This window comes from Marmota marmota, unplaced genomic scaffold, assembly GCF_001458135.2.
Source record: "Marmota marmota marmota unplaced genomic scaffold, marMar, whole genome shotgun sequence".
Lineage (NCBI taxonomy): Eukaryota > Metazoa > Chordata > Mammalia > Rodentia > Sciuridae > Marmota > Marmota marmota.
Window position 1 is genome coordinate 35,796,017 of NW_026000229.1, and position 18,893 is coordinate 35,814,909.

An 18,893-nucleotide genomic window follows, 5' to 3' on the forward strand; every position below is an offset into this window, starting at 1 on the left:
TTTTTTTTTTTTTTTTTTTTTTTTTTTTTTTGTAGTACTGGTATTCGAACCTAGGGCCTTGCACATGCTAGACAAGCATTCTACCACTAAGCAACACCTCAGCCCTTCTTAAAATTTTTACTTTTGAAACAGGGTCTGTCTGAGTTGCCCAGGTTGTTCTCCAATTTGCAGTCCTCTGTCTCAGCCTCACAAGTAACTGGGATTATAGGTATGCACCGCTATGTATGGCAGAACTTTTTAGTTTCTTTCTTATGCTTCCCACTCAGAACCTTGCTGTGGTCTTCATTTTGAGAAATATCACTCTACTCTGACTTTGAATTCCCTTGTGAACTAATGATGTCTGTGTGTCTCATTTTACAGTTTAAAATTAATTGCTGAATTTGATTTTAATTACCATTCTTTCAAAATTTTAAATTCCTCATGAGACAACCAGCATAGTTAAAATCAATAACAATCCTCCTCAGCAATAAGTAAAAGGCATTACAGTGTTTAACATGACTGACTCCTAACTATATCAAAGAACAAATAGCGATAGGTCTCAAGTTTGTATATTCTGAGCTAATACCAAAATAAATATGAATAATAAAAATTATCAACTTCCATTTTGAATGTATATTTTTATAAATCTTTAAAAATAGTAATAAAGATTTTTTAAAGTGTTGAATTGGGAAGTTACATCAAGGTTATTTGTACTTAGTATTTATGTCTGAATCTGTCTTCCTAACCAGCTTTTAAATCTTGGAGAAACAATGATGTCTTATTTTTTTATTCCGCACTATACCTGGCACCCTGATTTTCAACAAACATTAGGTAAATTTAGTTGAATCTTAATTTAGACCTCTGTGTGGGAAATGTAAGAAAAATCTAAGTACAGTGAATACTATTTTCTGCTTGTTAAACTAAGGTGGAGGTTTCAGAATTATAACCAAGATTAAAGCATTATCTTAAATATTTATCTTATTATAAATACTGTTTATATTATTAGATTATGAAATATTATGAGACAAAATGTTGGACCCCAGAATCCACACAGATGATAAAATTGTATATAACTACACATGCAGGTGCATACACATGGGCGCGCGCGCGCGCGCACACACACACACACACACACACACACAAAACCACTAATGAATGCATTTAAAATAGGTGCAATTTGACAAGGTCTGTGGATTTTATTAAGATTGTTTTCCTGAGTTTGGTATTATACTTTGGTTATTTAGGTATTACTGTTTGGGGGAATTGGACGAAGGGACCTTTCTGAACTATTTTTGAAGCTTAGAATGAATCTTTAATTATTTCATATTAAATGTTAAAGTTCTGGGCCAACATTTTCAGATATATAATAGTGACAAAACACTTCCATCTTATTTGGCCATCTTATAAGTAGGTCCTTTTAAAATCTTTAAAATTTTTTTTTATTCTAATTTGTTATATGATAGCAGAATGCATTACAATTCATATTACACATATAAAGCACAATTTTTCATATCTCTGGTTGTATACAAAGTATATTCACACCAACTTGTGTCTTCATACATGTTCTTTGGATAATGATGTCCCTGTCATTCCATCATCATTTCTAACCCCATGCCTCCTCCTTACCCCTCCAACCCCTCTGCCCAATCCAAAGTTTGTCTGTTCGTCCTATGCTCCCCCTCCTACCCCACTAGGAATCAGCCTCTTTATATCAGAGAAAACATTTGGCATTTAGTTTTTTGGGGTTGGCTAACTTAGCATTATCATCTCGAACTCCATCCATTTACCTGCAAATGCCATGATTTTTTTCTCTTTTATTACTGAGTAATATTCCATTGTATATATATATGCCACATTTTTTTTATTCATTCATCTACTGAAGGGCATCTAGGTTGGTTAGCTATTGTGAATTGTGCTGCTATAAACATTGATGTGGCTGTGTCCCTTTAGTATGCTGTTTTTAAAACATTTGGGTATAGACCGAGGAGAGGGATAGCTGGGTTAAATGGTGGTTCCATTCCCAGTTTTCCAAGGAATCTCCATACAGCTTTCCGTATTTGCTGTACCAATTTGCAGTCCTACCAGCAATGTATGAGTGTGCCTTTTCCCCCCACACCCTCGCCAATACCTATTGTTATTTGTATTCTTAATAGCTGCTGTTCTGACTGGAGTGAGATGAAATCTTCAAGTAGTTTTGATATGCATTTCTCTAATTGCTAGAGATGATGAACATTTTTCACATATTTGTTGATTCATTGTATATCATCTTCTGAGAAGTGTCTGTTCAGGTTCTTGTCCCTTTTATTGATTGAGTTATTTGTTTTTTTGGTGTTTAGCTTTTTGAGTTCTTTATATACCCTAGAGAATAGTGCTCTGTCTGATGTGTGAGGGGTAAAAATTTGCTCCCAAGATGTAGGCTCTGTATTCACCTCACGAATTGTTTCTTTTGCTGAGAAAAAAACTTTTTAATTTGAATCCATCCTATTTATTGATTCTTGATTTTAATTATTGCGCTATAGGAGTCTTATTAAGGAAATTGGGGCCTAATCTGACATGATGGAGATTAGGGCCTACTTTTTCTTATATTAGATGCAAGGTCTCTGGTTTAATTCCTAGGTCCTTGATCCATTTTGAGTTGAGTTTTGTGAATGGTGAGAGATAGGGGTTTAATTTCATTTTGTTGTATATGAAGTTCCAGGTTTCCACGCTCTTTTGAGAGAGGAAAATATCTCTTAAGAGGTACCTGGTAAAAATCTTAGCAGCCTTCTTGAATTCCATCACAAGAGTTCTACCTGTAGGTGATGCTGTTACTAGTCAACCGGAAACTAAGAAATAGGATCAGATTGGATACAGAAAAACTCTGGTGACTTTACATATTATTGTCATGGTAACCCCCATCCTACAGTCTTAGTTTAGACATGTTGCCCAAAACCATAAAACTTGTAGTGCCAGAAGTGGTATCTAAACTAATTTCTGACTTACTTAGAGAGATGACCACTTGCATAACAGGCACTATAAAGTAACTGCTATTATGACTTATTAATGAAAATTCAGTGAAAGAACTAAAAAGTGATATGAAGAATAATTAGAAATTATTAATAATTAATAGGATCACATGATCCTGATAAAAACATAAGATATATATGATAAAGTGTTCAGGTTCTGTTAAGCATTGTATTTTTCTCCTGTAACAAATACCTGAATTTATCAACTTATAGGAGAAAAGGTTTAATTTGACTCATAGTTTTAGAGGTCTTATTCCATTATTGTTTGGTTTTGGGACTGTGGAGGCACATCATGGTGAGAGCACATGGCAGAGCAAATTGGAAGGGGAAAGAAAGGAAGAAAAAAAACAAGATTCCACAATTCCCTTTTCAGATGTTGCCCCCCAATGTTCTGTATCTTCCCACTAAGACCACCTCTTGAAAATTTACACAACCTCCCAAATAGCACTAAGTTGGTACTAAGCTTTTAACATGAACCTCTGGGGGACATTCCAGATCTAAACTAGAGCAAGCATCATTTAGCAAGTTAAAAAGACTAATGAAATCTCTAAATATGCACACTGTTGGTAAGCCTGAAATTTAATTATCTATTTTCTTTTTTATTCCTTCTCACCACCCCCACAAGACAGGGTCTTACTGTGTTGCCCAGGCTGGTTTCAAACTCTTAGACTCAAGGGATCTTCCTGCCCCAGACCCTGACTGCTAGGATTACAGGCTTAGAATGTGTCTATTCAACCAGTACACATATTGCTAAAATCAGAGGAATAAGGTAGAGAGGAAATCCAAAGTCAAACAAGCTTCATTACTCTTAATATACTTGCAGGTTTAGGAATGGGACTATTTAAATAGAGATTACATCAGAATGTAGTAATTTCCCTCCTCCTTTGGGGGATAACAGTTGTAAGATGTCTTGACTCATAACAAATTTTAGGGCAAAATTTTCAGAGGGCATAAATGGGCTGCTTGGGAAGCAAACAAATAAGAGGTTAAGTTACAAGGGGGAACCTCCCATGAAACAGGGTAGTCAGGGAAGCTCTCCTGATTCCCTCCTTAAATTCCCTCAACTCTTAAAGCAATATTTTATTTTGTGTCCTTACTAGATAAGCATCTTGAGAGCCTGAGATATTTATCTCTAAGTTTCCTCAAGAAGTTCGAACACAATAGGAAAAAGAAAAAGAAAAAAAAAAAGCACAACAAGAAGTTAGAATAATAACATTTAATAAAAGTAGCCAGATTGAAGTAAATGTGCTTAATTTGATTACTGAATTTGGTATATGTAAACTCATAAAGGCAGGACTGTTAATATTTGTATTCCTGGGACTGAGGACAGTAGGCATTCAGTATATGTCTGAATCAATGAATGGATATTTGAGATAGCTATAGTATACAATTGAAACACAGAACATCCATGTTTACTTGACTCAGTTGAATTCAACTATATTTTCAGGAGATATAAAATTTTTAATGTCTATGTTTCTGCCTGCCCTTTGGCTCAAGTTAGCCATAACCTATGGTGAGGGTAATGCTTCAGTGCTCTCATGAGTCTGCTGTTCTCTCAGTCTTTTTCTTATCAGGCTGTGCTGAGTGTGAGTCTGGAGTTTGAAAGAACAATACTTTTTTATCTCTCTCTCTCTTAAGTCGCTGAGGGTCTTGTTAAGTTGTCAAGGCTGACCTCTAACAACTTGTGATCCTACTGCCTCAGCCTCCCTAGTCTCTCAGTAATGCTGTACCTCACCATGCCTTAAAAAAAAAAAAAAAAAAGTATTTTTTTTGTGTACAGTATGTCCACTAAATGCAGAAAGCTTTCATTCACGTTCTCTAAAGACATGGATGTCTATTCCAGTGTGGGGAGAAAAACTAGCTGATTTCACCTATTGAAAGATGGTAGTTTTCTGTATTATATGGGCATTTTAAGGGGCTCTCAGGGATAATTTCAACAATAAGCTGGTTTTGCCTTGCCTGCTGGCTGCTTGTAACACCCTATTGTGGAAGTAACACACACTTAAAAGACCTGTTTAAATTGATACTGTGTCAAACACATCATTTGTATGACCTTTCTAACTCTCAAGTTTTATAGTCTGTGAAATGATGAAAATATCTATTTCATGGTGTTTTTAAAAGATTTTAATGAAATATCTATGAGAATGATTTTTACATTGTAAAACATCATTGTACATATAAATGGTTTTACAGGTACTTTAGTGATACTGCTTTTACTTATAATTACGTTTCTCTTCATTTTTGTGCTCTATTCCTTCAGTGTAAATAGAACATTTCTTTATGTCCTTTATGCTGCTTTGCCCTTCTAAGGCAATAAGAAAACTGGCCTCATTTAGAGGCGTTGAGAAGCTGTGGTATATTGCCAGGCAGTTTACTCTGGGCTGACTTAGTGCCTCAAAGGGAAGATGGCCAACCAGGGGGTCACTTCTGAGATGCTCTAGCATCTTGAAAGGAATAGTGAAAACAGCAAGGCTCTGCAGCCTCTTTAATTCATTCTCTTTATTAGGTTTCCATTATTTGCTGATTCTTTTCTCCACAGGATGAGCACAGTGCAATATTTTTTTCTACCAGTGTTGCACCTCAGAGGTGCAGAGAAGTTAAAAAATGTACCTTTCTGTCCCTTTGTTGTGCATCTAATTATCACTGAAGTGAGGCAGTTTATTTTGCAGTAAATATGTCTTTGAATTAGCCAAGCCAGCATTCATTGTGCTTCGTTGTTATTGATTCTTTATTTTACCATTCTTTAACTGAAAAATTGGAGAATTAGGATTCTCATTGAAGTTCTTATGATCACATTACAAATAATTCTTGTTTTTGTAAAGGCTAGACCTTATCTTTATTCTCTTTGAAAGGGAAAACTGGGATTCCATATGGAGGTAAATATGATACAACTATTGATTGCATTTTGTACTAAGAATAAGAGGACTGCTTCCCTAAGGCATTGTACCTATGTCAGATGACTGACTGCTGTAATGAATAAGATTATTCCAGATGGTGGGAGTTAGCATCAAGCATCCTTGTGGGCTATACCTGGTTAGGTATATGTTATTCTAAATAATACGTTTTTGTTACTTAAATTTTTTCTAATCACTAAAAATAATACATACTCTTTACAAAAGTTTAGAAGTTGTAGAAAAGTTGAAAATTAAATTTATGGAATCTCATTACCCATAGTACTTGATTTTTGTTATCTTTTCCATGTATTGAATAATTTGCTTTAGAAAAGTTATTTTCTTGTATTTCCCATTGTAAGTTAGCTTAAGAAAAATGAACTACCTCATATTCTTAAGTGTAAGTAGAAGGAAGATGGACATAAATAGTCGACAATGGTACTGAATAAAATATAACATTGCATCTTTGCCCATCCATATCTTCCTCAAGGCTCCTCAGCTTCCCTTCTAGTCAATGGCCCCCCTCCTACTTCTATTCAGAGATTTGTTCTCCTAATGATGGTATGCCTCTAGTGTTTCTCATACTGTTTCACCCATTACTCCTTTTGCATCAAAATATGAGCATGTTTCTCAAGAGGTCTGGGAGTAATATTAAAGTATCAGTCACAAATCCAAACTTTCTTTGCATTCTCCTAATTTATCTTGAAGGTTCATGTAAATTTTGCTTTCCTAATTTCTTTCAGTTCTTTCTATTATAAAATATTATAGCCAGGCACAGTGGCACATACCTGTAACCTAGCAACTTGGAAGACTGAAACAGGAGGATCACAAGTTCAAGGCTAGCCTCAGCAACTTAGCAAAGCCCAAAGTAACTTAGTGAGACCCTGTCTCAAAATAAAAAGGGCTGGGTATGTAGCTCAATGGTAAAGTACACTGGGTTAAATTTCTACTACAAAAAATAAAAACATAAAAATAAATAAAATATTATAATAAATGTAATACCTACCTCTGAATAAAATGCTCCAAGAAGCTGTGCCACATTTATCAGGTGACTTTAAGCTCTCTGGCATATAACTGTATCTCCTAGGGGAACATATTACTCTAGTTTGAGAAACCTGGGCTGTAAATAAGATGAATTTGTGTTTTCCAAGCATATATTTTTAAATAAAAGAAACAGGGCTAGAAGTGTAGCTCAGTGGTAGAGCATGTGCATAGCAGTCATAGCAATTATAAGGTCCTGGATTTGATCCTAGATTCCAGTGATTATCAGTTGAGAGATATGGGACATGCCTTCCTAGAGGGAGGTGTCAGAGTCATCTGGAAGTTTTTGAGGTCTTTTTAAATATTTATTTTTTAGTTTTAGGTGGATACAATATCTTTATTTTATATTTATGTGGTACTGAGGATTGAACCCAGTACAGTGCCTCATGCATGCTAGGTGAGCACTCTACCCCTGAGCCACAACCCCAGCCCTCATCTGGAAGTTTTTTTCAGATTTTGCCCTGCCTCCATTCCAGTTTGAAAATTACTGCCACAGTCAGCCCCTAGGGTTCTGATGGGAAAGCGTTTTATTCCCCAGTAGTATCAGAGTAGAAAAATGTGAGGATCATGGGCGGGGGTTGGGGCTCAGTGGTAGAGCATTTGCCTAGCATGTGTGAGACACTGTGTTCGATTCTCAGCACTGCATATAAATAAATAAAATAAAGTTCCATTGACAACTAAAAAATAATTTAAAGAATGTGAGGATCATTCAAGTTTACACACACACACACACATGTTCACACTACTATAATTTATGAATAATTTTATAAAGTGATTCAAATCTGAACAAGTAACTGAGTTGAAGTTTTCTGGTTTTATTATATTTTAGATAAAATTTTTGTCAAAAAAAAAAAAAACTGAGTCCTTGAATTGTACTGTTTCTATTATCTCAATGATGGAGATTAGGATTTAGAGCTACTCTGGTCCTTAATTAGAAAATTATTTTGCTAGGTTAGTAATTTTTTTTCCTCTTAAAAGTATCTGCAGAGCTATTTGTTTTGGCTGGGTTCCATTAGGTGCCTCAGTGCTTTAAGTTTTCCTCCTCTTTGTTTGGTGCCCTCCATCTTTTTGCCTCCTGTTGCTGGTCTCCTCTATCACCATCATAGTGACAAACTGTTTCTGATTTAAGGCCCAGTGTCATTTTCTAAGACATTCAATACTGTGATAAGTTTAAGAAAATAAATACTTCCATAATAAAAGGACATCTGACATAAAAACTATTTTTGATTTTCCCTATTGTAGCACAATACAGAGATTTTAATAGTAGTAGTCCACATGCTCACACAACATGTTGTCTGTGAGAACCCTTGAGAATCTTGATTTCATCAGGAGAGGGGAACTCTAATAATGTCTGGCACTTCAGTTCCCAAACTCTGGGTCTCAGCTTCCCTTACTTTCTTCCCTTGAGCCACAGCACCTCCAGTTCCTCTTAATATGTTTCTTTCTTTTTCCACATTTTTTCTTTTTGAGACTTAAATGAAAGGTAAGTTATGTGAATCTTCTAGTAAATATTATTCCAAATGAAATTTATTCTCAGAATGTTTTTAGAGTAACGTTTATGTGTTAAGTCAATATGTTAGACCCTGGATTTAGCAGTGATGAACAAGATCAGACATGTATTGGCTTGTTGAGGCTTAGTCTGGGTTGAAAGAAAGTGAAACTAATTAATCAGAAGTAAAATGAAAAATAACTGTAACCACTAACCACAATTGAGAAGAATCAACACTGAATCCATATCCTCATCCACATATAGTCCTTATTCAGATATCCCTTTTTGAACTATCAATTTTGAAGAAAATCACACTATGAAATCTTTTTTAGGAGTGTGAGGTGTTCTCTCTTATAGAAAAAAGTGAGTATGTTTACTGTTGGCTTACTCTCGGTTTTTCTTTGTGACTTAGCTTCTTACATCCGTGTTTGAAAATAGCATCAAGACCTTTGGAGTAATTGAGAGTGACCCTTTTGACTGGGAGAAATCTGGAACTGATGGCTCCCTAACCACCACCACCACTTCTACCACCCCTCAGTTGCACACCCGACTGACTCCTGCTGCAATTGGGTATGTCCTAAATGTTCTGTTTAGTGGTATCTTTTCTGGATGCATTGTAGTCACAGAAATTTCCTTTAGTTTTATCCAGATTTCTTCAAATGATCAAATGCTAAGACATAGGGGAAAACCTATGGGTTTCCTTGAATTAACCTTGCTTTTATCACAACAGGACTGGGGGGTGTAGCTCACGGGTAAAGCCCTTGATTAGCATATATAAGACAATGGGTTCAATCCCTAGCACCACAAAAATGTTAAAATACAAGAATAATGACAGGAAAAGATTAAGAATGAAAAAATAAAAATACACGTAATACACAAAACTTGGCATAACTGTATTAATAGCTGACAAAAATAGGCTTTAATATTAACAGAAAAAAAAAAAAACCTCTATTCACTGGGAAGATGTAAGGATTCTAAACTTATATGCCTTTAACTCAAGAGTGAAAAAAAAAAAACATGAAAAAAATATTTCAGAAAGAGAATGACAATACAACATACCGAAAAATTTCTGATGCAATAGGAGCTGTTTTGTTCCTTCTGCTGGTCTTAGGTTCATTTTACTCTTCTTCTTCTAGTGTCTTGAGGTAGAATTTAGATTGATTTAAAATATTGTATCTTTTATAATATGAGCATTTAGTGCTATGAATTTCCCTTTCAGACTGCTTTAGGTATACCCCACATATTTTGATATATTGTAATTTGACTTTCACTGAGTTTGAGGTAATTTTTAATTTTTTTGCACTTGATCAGTGAGCTACATCCCAAGCCAGAGTTCAATGTAATTTTAAACAATTTCCTCTTTGACTCATGGAATATTTGCCTTTGGAATTACTTACCTTAGAAAATACTGGTAGATCATACTCTGAAATGGGAGCTTAGAGAGTATGTGACTTATTGAAGCCAAATTTACAGTGGATTTTCTTCAAAATGAGCCGGGGGGCATTCATTATGTTTCTAAAGAATATATGGCATCCTGGAAAGAATGAGGCACAATTATATCTAACTATATTGGGCTTACATTTAGTGGGAACAAAACATGCAGTATGTTCCCCTTTTGAAAGTAATTTAATTCACATAGTATATTAGGAACAGATTATGGTGTATTTCCATGTTCTCGATGTTTGCTTTGAATGCTTTTTCCTCTACATGTATTAAATGAAGTTCCTTTTTTTTTTTTTGAGTACCCTGGATTGAACCCAGGGCAGTCCACTGAGACGCATTCTCAGACCTATTTTTATTTTATTTAGAGACAGGGTCTCACTGAGTTGCTTAGCACCTCGTCTATTACAGAGGCTGGCTTTGAACTCGAGATGCTCCTGTCTCAGCTTCCTGAGCCACTGGGATTACAAGTGTGCATCATCGCACCCAGCTCCTTTTGTTTTTATTTTGTTTTGTTTTTGGTTTGTCTTTTCCCCTTAATCTGCTTCTGTTACATGTTGCCTGTAAGCACAGACTATGTGTTAGACAAGAGTAGGAATGAAGGTCATCAAGTCAGAAGGAGCATGTCCTTGAAAAATCACTGGTCTTCCCATGAGTATAAGAAGTACTTGTCACCAAGACAGAGTATATAACTGTTACCCTTAAAGTGATTTTCTGAGAGGATGTTTATTTTGCTGCTCACAATGATTATACCTGTTAGTATAATCTATTAAACACTATATTTTCCTACACTTAGATATTCTAGATCACTTGTAAGAAAAGCTTTCTTTTGTGTGTTAAATACTGTGTTCAGTCAGCAATATTTTAAAAAACCAAATCAGTATTTATAATTATAGAACAATTTCTTTTTACTTAATGACTAATAATTAAGAACTACAAAACCTCTTGTGGACCAGGAGTCTCAGGGTCAGTTGACACGGAATTACTTTGAAAGGAATATATAGAAAATACCAATTAATATTTTCTATTTTTCCTATGTAAAACTGAACTATACAATTGCATAATTTCAGTTTCTTCTATAGGACAAAGATTTTTTTTCCCTCATCTTTGTATTGTAGGACCTTGCCTGTAGTGGTGCTTAGTACAAAGTCTGTAAATGAAAAAGCAGTGCACATTTCATTCTATAAAAAATAACATAAGTTTAACCCCTATTTATTTCCTTACTACCCTTAATATTTCCCTATTTGTAATTGTTTTAATTCTCTAAGAAAATGGGTAAAGAATAGAAAATCTTATTATAATTGATGAAGACTTCTTGGAAAATAGTCCAAATGTTTCTTAAAATGATTGGTAAATTAGTGTATTAGAATTTGCACTTAAAAACAGGTTGAAATTTTTGAATTCTCATAATTTAGAAATTTATTTTGTACAGTTGACATGACCTGAATTTTCAAGTTTTTTTCTAACTTTCTTAATGATATATGGATTTGATCATTTAAATCTAGAAATAAGATAAAAGATAGACTCATAGTAATTTTTTATTCTGGTCTTTTAAAGTTCTACGATTTTTTTCTCCCCTTGCTTTTAGAATTGCAAATGCCACTCCCATCCCAGGAGACTTGCTTCGAGAAAATACGGATGAGGTGTTTCCAGATGAACAGCTTAGTGATGGGGAGAATGGCATTCCTGTTGGTGTGTCACCAGATAAGTTGCCTGGATCTTTGGGACACCCTCGTCCCCAGGAAAAGGATGTCTGGGAAGAGATGGATGCCAACAAAAATAAGATAAAACTTGGAATTTGTAAGGTGTGTGTTTCTTGCATAGGAAGTAATATCTTTCTAAGTACTCATTATTTATTTCCTATTGTTGCACCAAAGTATCATGATTCTCAATTTTGAATGAGAAGTAGACAGAATGTAGTTTTTTTATTTTTTAAATATTTGTAATTGCAGCATTTTGGTTAATTTGTCCCATAAAACTCATATTATAGATATTTTATGGAAAAGGTAAAGGTATTTTAAAAAGTAACCAGACTGGGTGTGGTTGTATATTTTTGTAATCTCAGCATCTTGGGGGGCTCGTTTAATCCCTAGTACTACCAAAAAAGAAAAGTATTTGTTTTCGTTTTATTTTTTTCAAAATAGTATAGGCTGGATACAATGTTTTTGATTGATAGTTAATTTTTCTCTTGCTTTAGTTGTTGATATTTAAAAGTCAGCTGTCATTCTATTTGTTTGTTTCCCTATAGGTAATCAATTCTCCCTCAACTCCCCCACCCATATTTTTCCTTTGCAGCTACTTTTTAGCTCTTTGTGATGATCTGCATTTTAACTATAATGTGTCTAGTCATGTGTTGTCTTGCTTGGGAAAACAAGCAAGATTGTTTCTTGAATATTTTGACTCATATTTTATATCAGTTCTGGGAAATATACAGTCAACTATCCTCTACTAAATATTGCTAGCTCTTCATTGGTTCTCTCTGAGGACTCCAATTAAACATATTTTTTGTATCTTGTATATATTTTTTCCTTATTTTTCTTTTCCTGATCATGCTGTGCTTCATTCTTGATAATTTCTTTTGTGTTTTCCAGTTCACTAATTAGTAACTCCAACTCTTTCTTTCTTGTGGTGAGGAGGGAGTGAAATAATCATTTAATTTCTTTATTGATTTTTATGAAATTACCTTTATTTGTTCAAACATTTGTTCATGGCTCTTCTATATATTGTGTCTTAACAAACAAGTTTGATATCTAACATCTTTGTGAGTTTAAATGTTGTGTTGCCTAATTGTTTCTGCTGACTTAGGCATGGTGGCATACTTTTTCTGACTACTTTTAATTTGCTGCTCATTAAATAATTGATGGGAACCCTACAGTCCCAAATTTGGGTTGGGGAACCTTCCTTCAGAGAAGGTTGGCTTCTGCTGCTGATAATCAAGAGTGTAGGGCACTTTTTCATGGTCTCTAATCAGAATACATGTCTCAGATGTCCCTCATTTACAGTATCCCTGGTGTGAGGCTTGATTTCCCTGGTAATTGTGCTGCTGTAGGCATTTGGCTTTAGACAATGTGTCCCTCTGTGCTAATTCATGCTTGGCCTCTTCTGCTTTGCCCTAGTTGCTTATTTGTTCTAGCCCCAGGTTGTCTTATAGATTTTTTTTTTTTTTTTTTTTTTTTTTTGATGGTGCTGGGGATTGAACCCAGGGCCTTGTGTGTACAAGGCAAGCACTCCACCAACTGAACTATGTCCCTAGCCCAGTAGTTGTTTTTGAGAGGGGGAATGAGTAAGGGGATGGGGGACATATATTTAGTGAGCTTTTCTAACTATATGGCCAGTTATGTCTCAAAGAGAACATTCTTTTCAGGTTTTAGTTTTACTTTAGTGGACTAGGGTCCTAAAAGCATCTAGTCATATGTAATACAAAAAGACAAAGTTATTAAACAGTTTTAGACTGTTCATCTTTGTACCCAGAGTATAAACTAAAATAATACTGAAACTGAATATAATTTAAGAAAACTCATAATGAGATAAATCTAACCCATTTATTACTATTATTTTGAAAGGCTTCAGTGATTTCTCTCATGTTATAATACCTGGAATATATTTCATCATTCTATTTTTCTAGGCTGCTACTGAAGAGGAGAACAGCCATGGTCAAGCCAATGGTATTCTCAATGCTCCAAGTCTTGGTTCACCAATTCGAGTCCGCTCAGAGATTACTCAGCCAGATAGGGATGTTCCATTGGTGCGAAAATTACGTTCCATCCACAGCTTTGAGCTGGAAAAACGTCTGACACTGGAACCAAAGCCAGATACTGACAAGTTTCTCGAGGCCTGGTATAAAATAGTTTTTCTTACTTTTTAAAGTATCTAAGGTATCATCATCATCATTATTGTTATTTATTATTTAAAGTCTTTCAAATAAGAAATTCTTGCATTTTGGTAACACCAACTTCATTAATCTCTCATTTTCCATTCATATTTTAGTTATCATCCTTATTTTTTTTATTCTTATTAGTTATACATGATAGTAGAATGTATTTTGACATATTATACATATATGGAGTGTAACTTCTCATTCTTCTGGTTGTACATGATATATTAAATTACATTGGTTGTGTAATCATATATGCACATAGGAAAGTTATGTCTGATTCATTCTACTATCTTTCCTATTCCTATTCCCCCTCCCTTCCCTTCGTTCCCTTTTGTCTAATCCAAAATACTTCTATTCTTCCCTAACCATCCCCCTTCCTTATTATGAATTAACATCCATCCACAATATCATAGAAAACATTCATTCAGCCTTTGGTATTTTGGGATTGGCTTATTTCCCTTAACGTGATAATAGTCTCCAGTTCCATCCACTTACTGAAAAACCCCATAATTTCATTCTTCTTTTATGGCTGAGTAATATTCTATTGTGTATATATACCACATTTTCTTTATCCATTCATCTGTGGAAGGGCACCTAAGTTGGTCCTTAATTTAGCTGTTGATCATCTTGATTCTTAATGTGAATTTTCTTCCAATATCATTATAAATTCTGTAGAAAAACCCTTGGCTGTGGTAACTGCTAACATCATAACACTAGGTACAGTCAAATGGATATTTTTGCATTGACCAGTTTGGAAGGTGATCTTCCAAACAGCAGTATAGAGCTGGAGAGAGTATGATAAAGATGACATTTGAAAGGAATGAGAGGAGTGAATACATGAAGAAGGGAAAAAAGTAATTTATATACAGAGGACAGGCATTTTGATTTAGTTAATGCCTTCTCTGTGTAAGGTGTAGTAAGAAAATATATATTTATCATTCTTTCCTTCTAGCACCCACAATCTACCTAAAGAGAAGGGAAGGTTAAACTTTAAAGAGCTATCCATAAATATGGTAATAATGTAATATGTTGTAGGCATGTTATCCCTACAACAAGTTTTGATAACAAAGGCAGAAATGAAACTTTTATTTATTTATTTTTTTAAAGAGAGGAGAGAGAGAGAGAGAGAGAGAGAGAGAGAGAGAATTTTTTAATATTTATTTTTTAGTTTTTGGCGAACACAACATCTTTGTTTGTATGTGGTGCTGAGGATCGAACCCGGGTCGCACGCATGCCAGGCGAGCGCGCTACTGCTTGAGCCACATCCCCAGCCCAGAAATGAAACTTTTAAAGAAGAGTTTGGGATATACTTATGAATTATGGAGGCTTCACTAGTATTAAAACTTACATACCTTTAATAGTAGTTATACCCCTTCAATGGTATATCTTTTATGGTTCCTATTAACAATGAAATATTAGGTTAGAAGGACCATGGATATAACTAGCGTGATAGATACTGTGTCCCAAGGCAGTTTCTCCACTGTTGGCCTTGTCCAGTTTCCATTTTAAACAGTCCTCCTGTGCTGCAGTTCAACAGTATCTATGTGCTGTTACTGCTCACATGGCAGTCATTCCATCTTGTGGCTAGTATGATGTAAGCATGTGTTTTTATCTTGATTCGATCAAAAAGATGGACAAGAGTTGGGGCAGTGTTGTAAACAGTTTGAATTGTGGCTGAAATGGAAAGTAAATTCAAAAGTGCAATAAGGATAAAAGCTTAGTTTGGTAAAGTCTAATAAAAGGAAGAAACTAAAAAGTGTGCCATGCTGAGAAAAGAACTCCATCTTCCAAAGCAGGATTATGGCAGGTAGAGAAGAACATTATCAACCCTGTGAAACTTTCCTTATGCTATAATCCATATATTTTCCTCTCATCTTTGTGTGAATAGTTCTCTGTATAGAGATAAGTTTTGTAATAAAAGTTTCTCTAGAATAATTAACTTCTTTCCATTTCTTTAAGCTTGGAGAAAATGCAGAAAGACTCAAAGGAATCTGTTCTCCCTGCTCTGCTTCATAAGCCTTGTGTCCCTGTTGTATCCCGTACTGACCACGTCTGGCACTATGATGAAGAATATCTTCCAGATGCCTCCAAACCTGCCTCTGCCAACACTCCTGAGCAGGCAGATGGTGGTGGCAGCAATGGATTTATAGCTGTTAACTTGAGTTCTTGCAAGCAGGAGGTCGATTCCAAAGAATGGGTGATTGTAGACAAGGAACAAGACCTTCAGGATTTCAGAACAAATGAGGCTTTAGGACATAAAACAACTGGAAGCCCTTCTGATGAGGAGCCTGAAGTGCTTCAGGTCTTGGAGGAATCACCTCAAGATGAAAAGCTCCAAATGGGCCCTTGGGCAGAAAACAGTCATTTAAAGAAGGAAACCTCAGGTGTGGTCTTGGCGTTTTCTGCAGAGTGCCCTGCCACTGCTGTTTCAGAACAATACACAGATAGACTGGAACTCCCGGTTGGAGCTGCTAGTCAGTTTATTGCAGCAACACCCACAAGTCCAATGGAGGCACAAGCAGAAGGACCCCTTACAGCGGTAAGAGATTTGTTCTGTTGTTATTTGTTATCCACTCAGGTGCTATTAAGAAAGGACTGACAGTTGATCAACTCATATTCTGTGGTAGAGGCCTTAATTTGGCAAATGGGCATAGGCAGTGATATTTGTTTGTGTTAAGTTCTAGAATTGACTATCTAATAAGAAACTTTTATGCTCAAAATAGAGAAATAAAATGCCTTCCTAATTCTCCAAGCAGAGGTTACTGTGGTTGGTCTTTCTCTCTTTCCCAGGACTTTTTCTTGATACGATCAAAGGACTACTTGGTATAGTTGTGCAGGTTCTTCATGGCATAAAGGGGACTAGCCAAGGGAACAAGTTGGAGCTGAAATCCAGCCTAACCTGAGTTGTGACTTATGATTTTTAGTATACCTACAAAATATTTGTAGTTACAAATCCCCTTAAAGACAAGGGAAGGGAAAAAGCAGTTTTTCTTTCTTGTTTGCTTAGATCTTGAGGCTTTAGGTTTTTAAATTTTACCCAACTTAAAAAAAAAATTTTATTAGTGAATTGTAATTATGCATAGTAATGGGGTTTATTGTGACATATTCATATATTCATATAACATTATTTCCTCCATTTTAGTCCCCAGTATTTCCCCTTTCTTCCTCCCTCTCCCTGACTACTTTGTTTACTCTACTGCTCTCCCGTATATACATATATTTGTATATGTGTTTATTTTAATTGTTGCATTATAATTATACATAAAAGTGGGATTCATTGGAAATAAAGTTGACCAAATTATGCTATGGGCAGTTTTAGCCACCTTATTAAAAAATATTTTTATTTGTATATGGACACAATACCTTTATTTTATTTATTTTTATGTGGTGCCGAGGATCAAACCCAGTGCAAGGCAAGTACTGTATAACTGAGCCACAACCCAAGCCCAGTTTTACCCACCTTTATAGCAGAGATTTCTGCCTTCCCTGTTCTTTCCTGCTTTTCCCCTTCCCCTGTCCATCCATCTAGGTACAATATAACAATATCTTGATCATAAATAACTAGCAAATGCATTTAGAGTAAGCAATAGGAATCAAAGAATGAGAGACATCATGTATGGCCTCTCTACTCACATGTTATCAACTATGTACTGTTTTTTTAAAAAATAGAAATATAATTTGGTACATAAAATCAGAGTTTGTTTATGTACCATAAAAATGATAAGTGTTTATACTCATAATTTTCAACAATTATAAAGTAGTATATAAAGATGTCTTTAAAAAAAGATGTCTGTAGTAGAATTTTAATGACCCAATAAAATTTGAATAGTTAAAATTTAATTTTTTAATAAGCAAGGAATATTTCTATAAGTTAATTCTTGGCTATATTAGGAACCACCTATATCTCTTCCAAATAAATTCTTGTCTACAAACATAAGTGAGATATAGCTATTTTGTACTCATATACCATTCATTCCTAAGAAAAGCTATTTGGTAAAAATGTTGAGTTTCCCAAAGCTGTTGTTATCATAATAGCACTACAGTCTTGGAAAGGATAATTTCTAAGTTAAAATGAAAGTGGTATTTAGGTTTACAGTTCATTGTTTTCTTGCTATGTGGCTAGTTCTCAGCATGAGAAAACTGAAAAATGAGGTTGCTCTATGTGAACTACTAAATAATGAGACTGATGTACCCATGAGTACACAGGCATTAGTACTAGGCATTAATAAATCTACAAAAATATGAAAGAAATGGAAACATTGAAGTGATTTTCTAAATCTGTAGGAAAGTATATATGAAACAACAAGAGAACAGAAGAAGAAAATGATTGAAATATTACCTTAAATGGAGCTGGGTGTGGGGCACACACCTGTAGTCCCAGCAACTAGGGAGGCTGAGGCAGGAGGATCAGAAGTTTGAGGCCAACCTCAGCAACTTAGTGAGATTCTATCTCAAAATAAAAAAGGACCAGGGATATAGCTCAGCAATAGAGCACCCTTGGTTTTTCAGTCCCTAGTACTCGGGGGGTGGGAGAAGGAAGAAAATTTTTTTAAAAATGAAATGATGCCTTAATGAAATGTTTGTGAATTGTGAAATTAAAGACATTAATTACTGACAGATCATTTATTAAGTCCATTAGTAGCATATCTCAAGTACAGGAATTGCTTTTATGTCTTTGTGCTCTCTATGGTTAAGGAAGTTATTTTTAGCTACACTTAGAATTACCTTTCTCTTTTCTGTATTCAACTGTTGAACCTGGGTTTTCTATTTTTACCTTGTAGATGATGTTTTTGCAGGTTCGCTTTCCCAGACTTCATTTGAGAGTGTAGGCTGCATGTTTATAGGCTGTGCTGTGCACGTTGTTAAAATCCTGAAGTCCTATCCATTATCCTTCTTGACTATGGTTTTCCTCAAGTTATGAATATGTATTAATAATGGAATCTCCCCAGTGCAGTGGCACATGCCCGCAATCCCAGTGACTTGGGGGACTGAGGCAGGAGGATCACAACTTTGAGGCCAGTCTCAACAATTTAGCAAAGCCCTTAGCACTCAGTGAGGCCCTGTCTCAAAAAAATAAAAAGGGCTAGGAATGCAGCTCAGTGGTATAAAGTACAAAAAGAAAAGAGGAATATAATTATAATATAAGGAAGCTATGATATGATATGTAATTT

The 18,893-nt window shown here is 35.1% G+C and overlaps 1 protein-coding gene across 8 annotated transcripts in view; it reads left to right on the forward strand.

The window, feature by feature from the left end:
* Window positions 1-18,893, forward strand: part of Ttbk2 (tau tubulin kinase 2) — a 149,650-nt gene that overhangs the window by 118,455 nt on the left and 12,302 nt on the right. For all 8 annotated transcript variants that reach the window (XM_015480757.2, XM_048793452.1, XM_048793453.1 and 5 more), the window contains 4 exons: window positions 8,818-8,975; window positions 11,434-11,650; window positions 13,471-13,682; window positions 15,682-16,261. In XM_015480757.2, coding sequence (XP_015336243.1) covers window positions 8,818-8,975; window positions 11,434-11,650; window positions 13,471-13,682; window positions 15,682-16,261 — 1,167 coding nt within the window. The remainder of the gene's footprint in view (window positions 1-8,817; window positions 8,976-11,433; window positions 11,651-13,470; window positions 13,683-15,681; window positions 16,262-18,893) is intronic.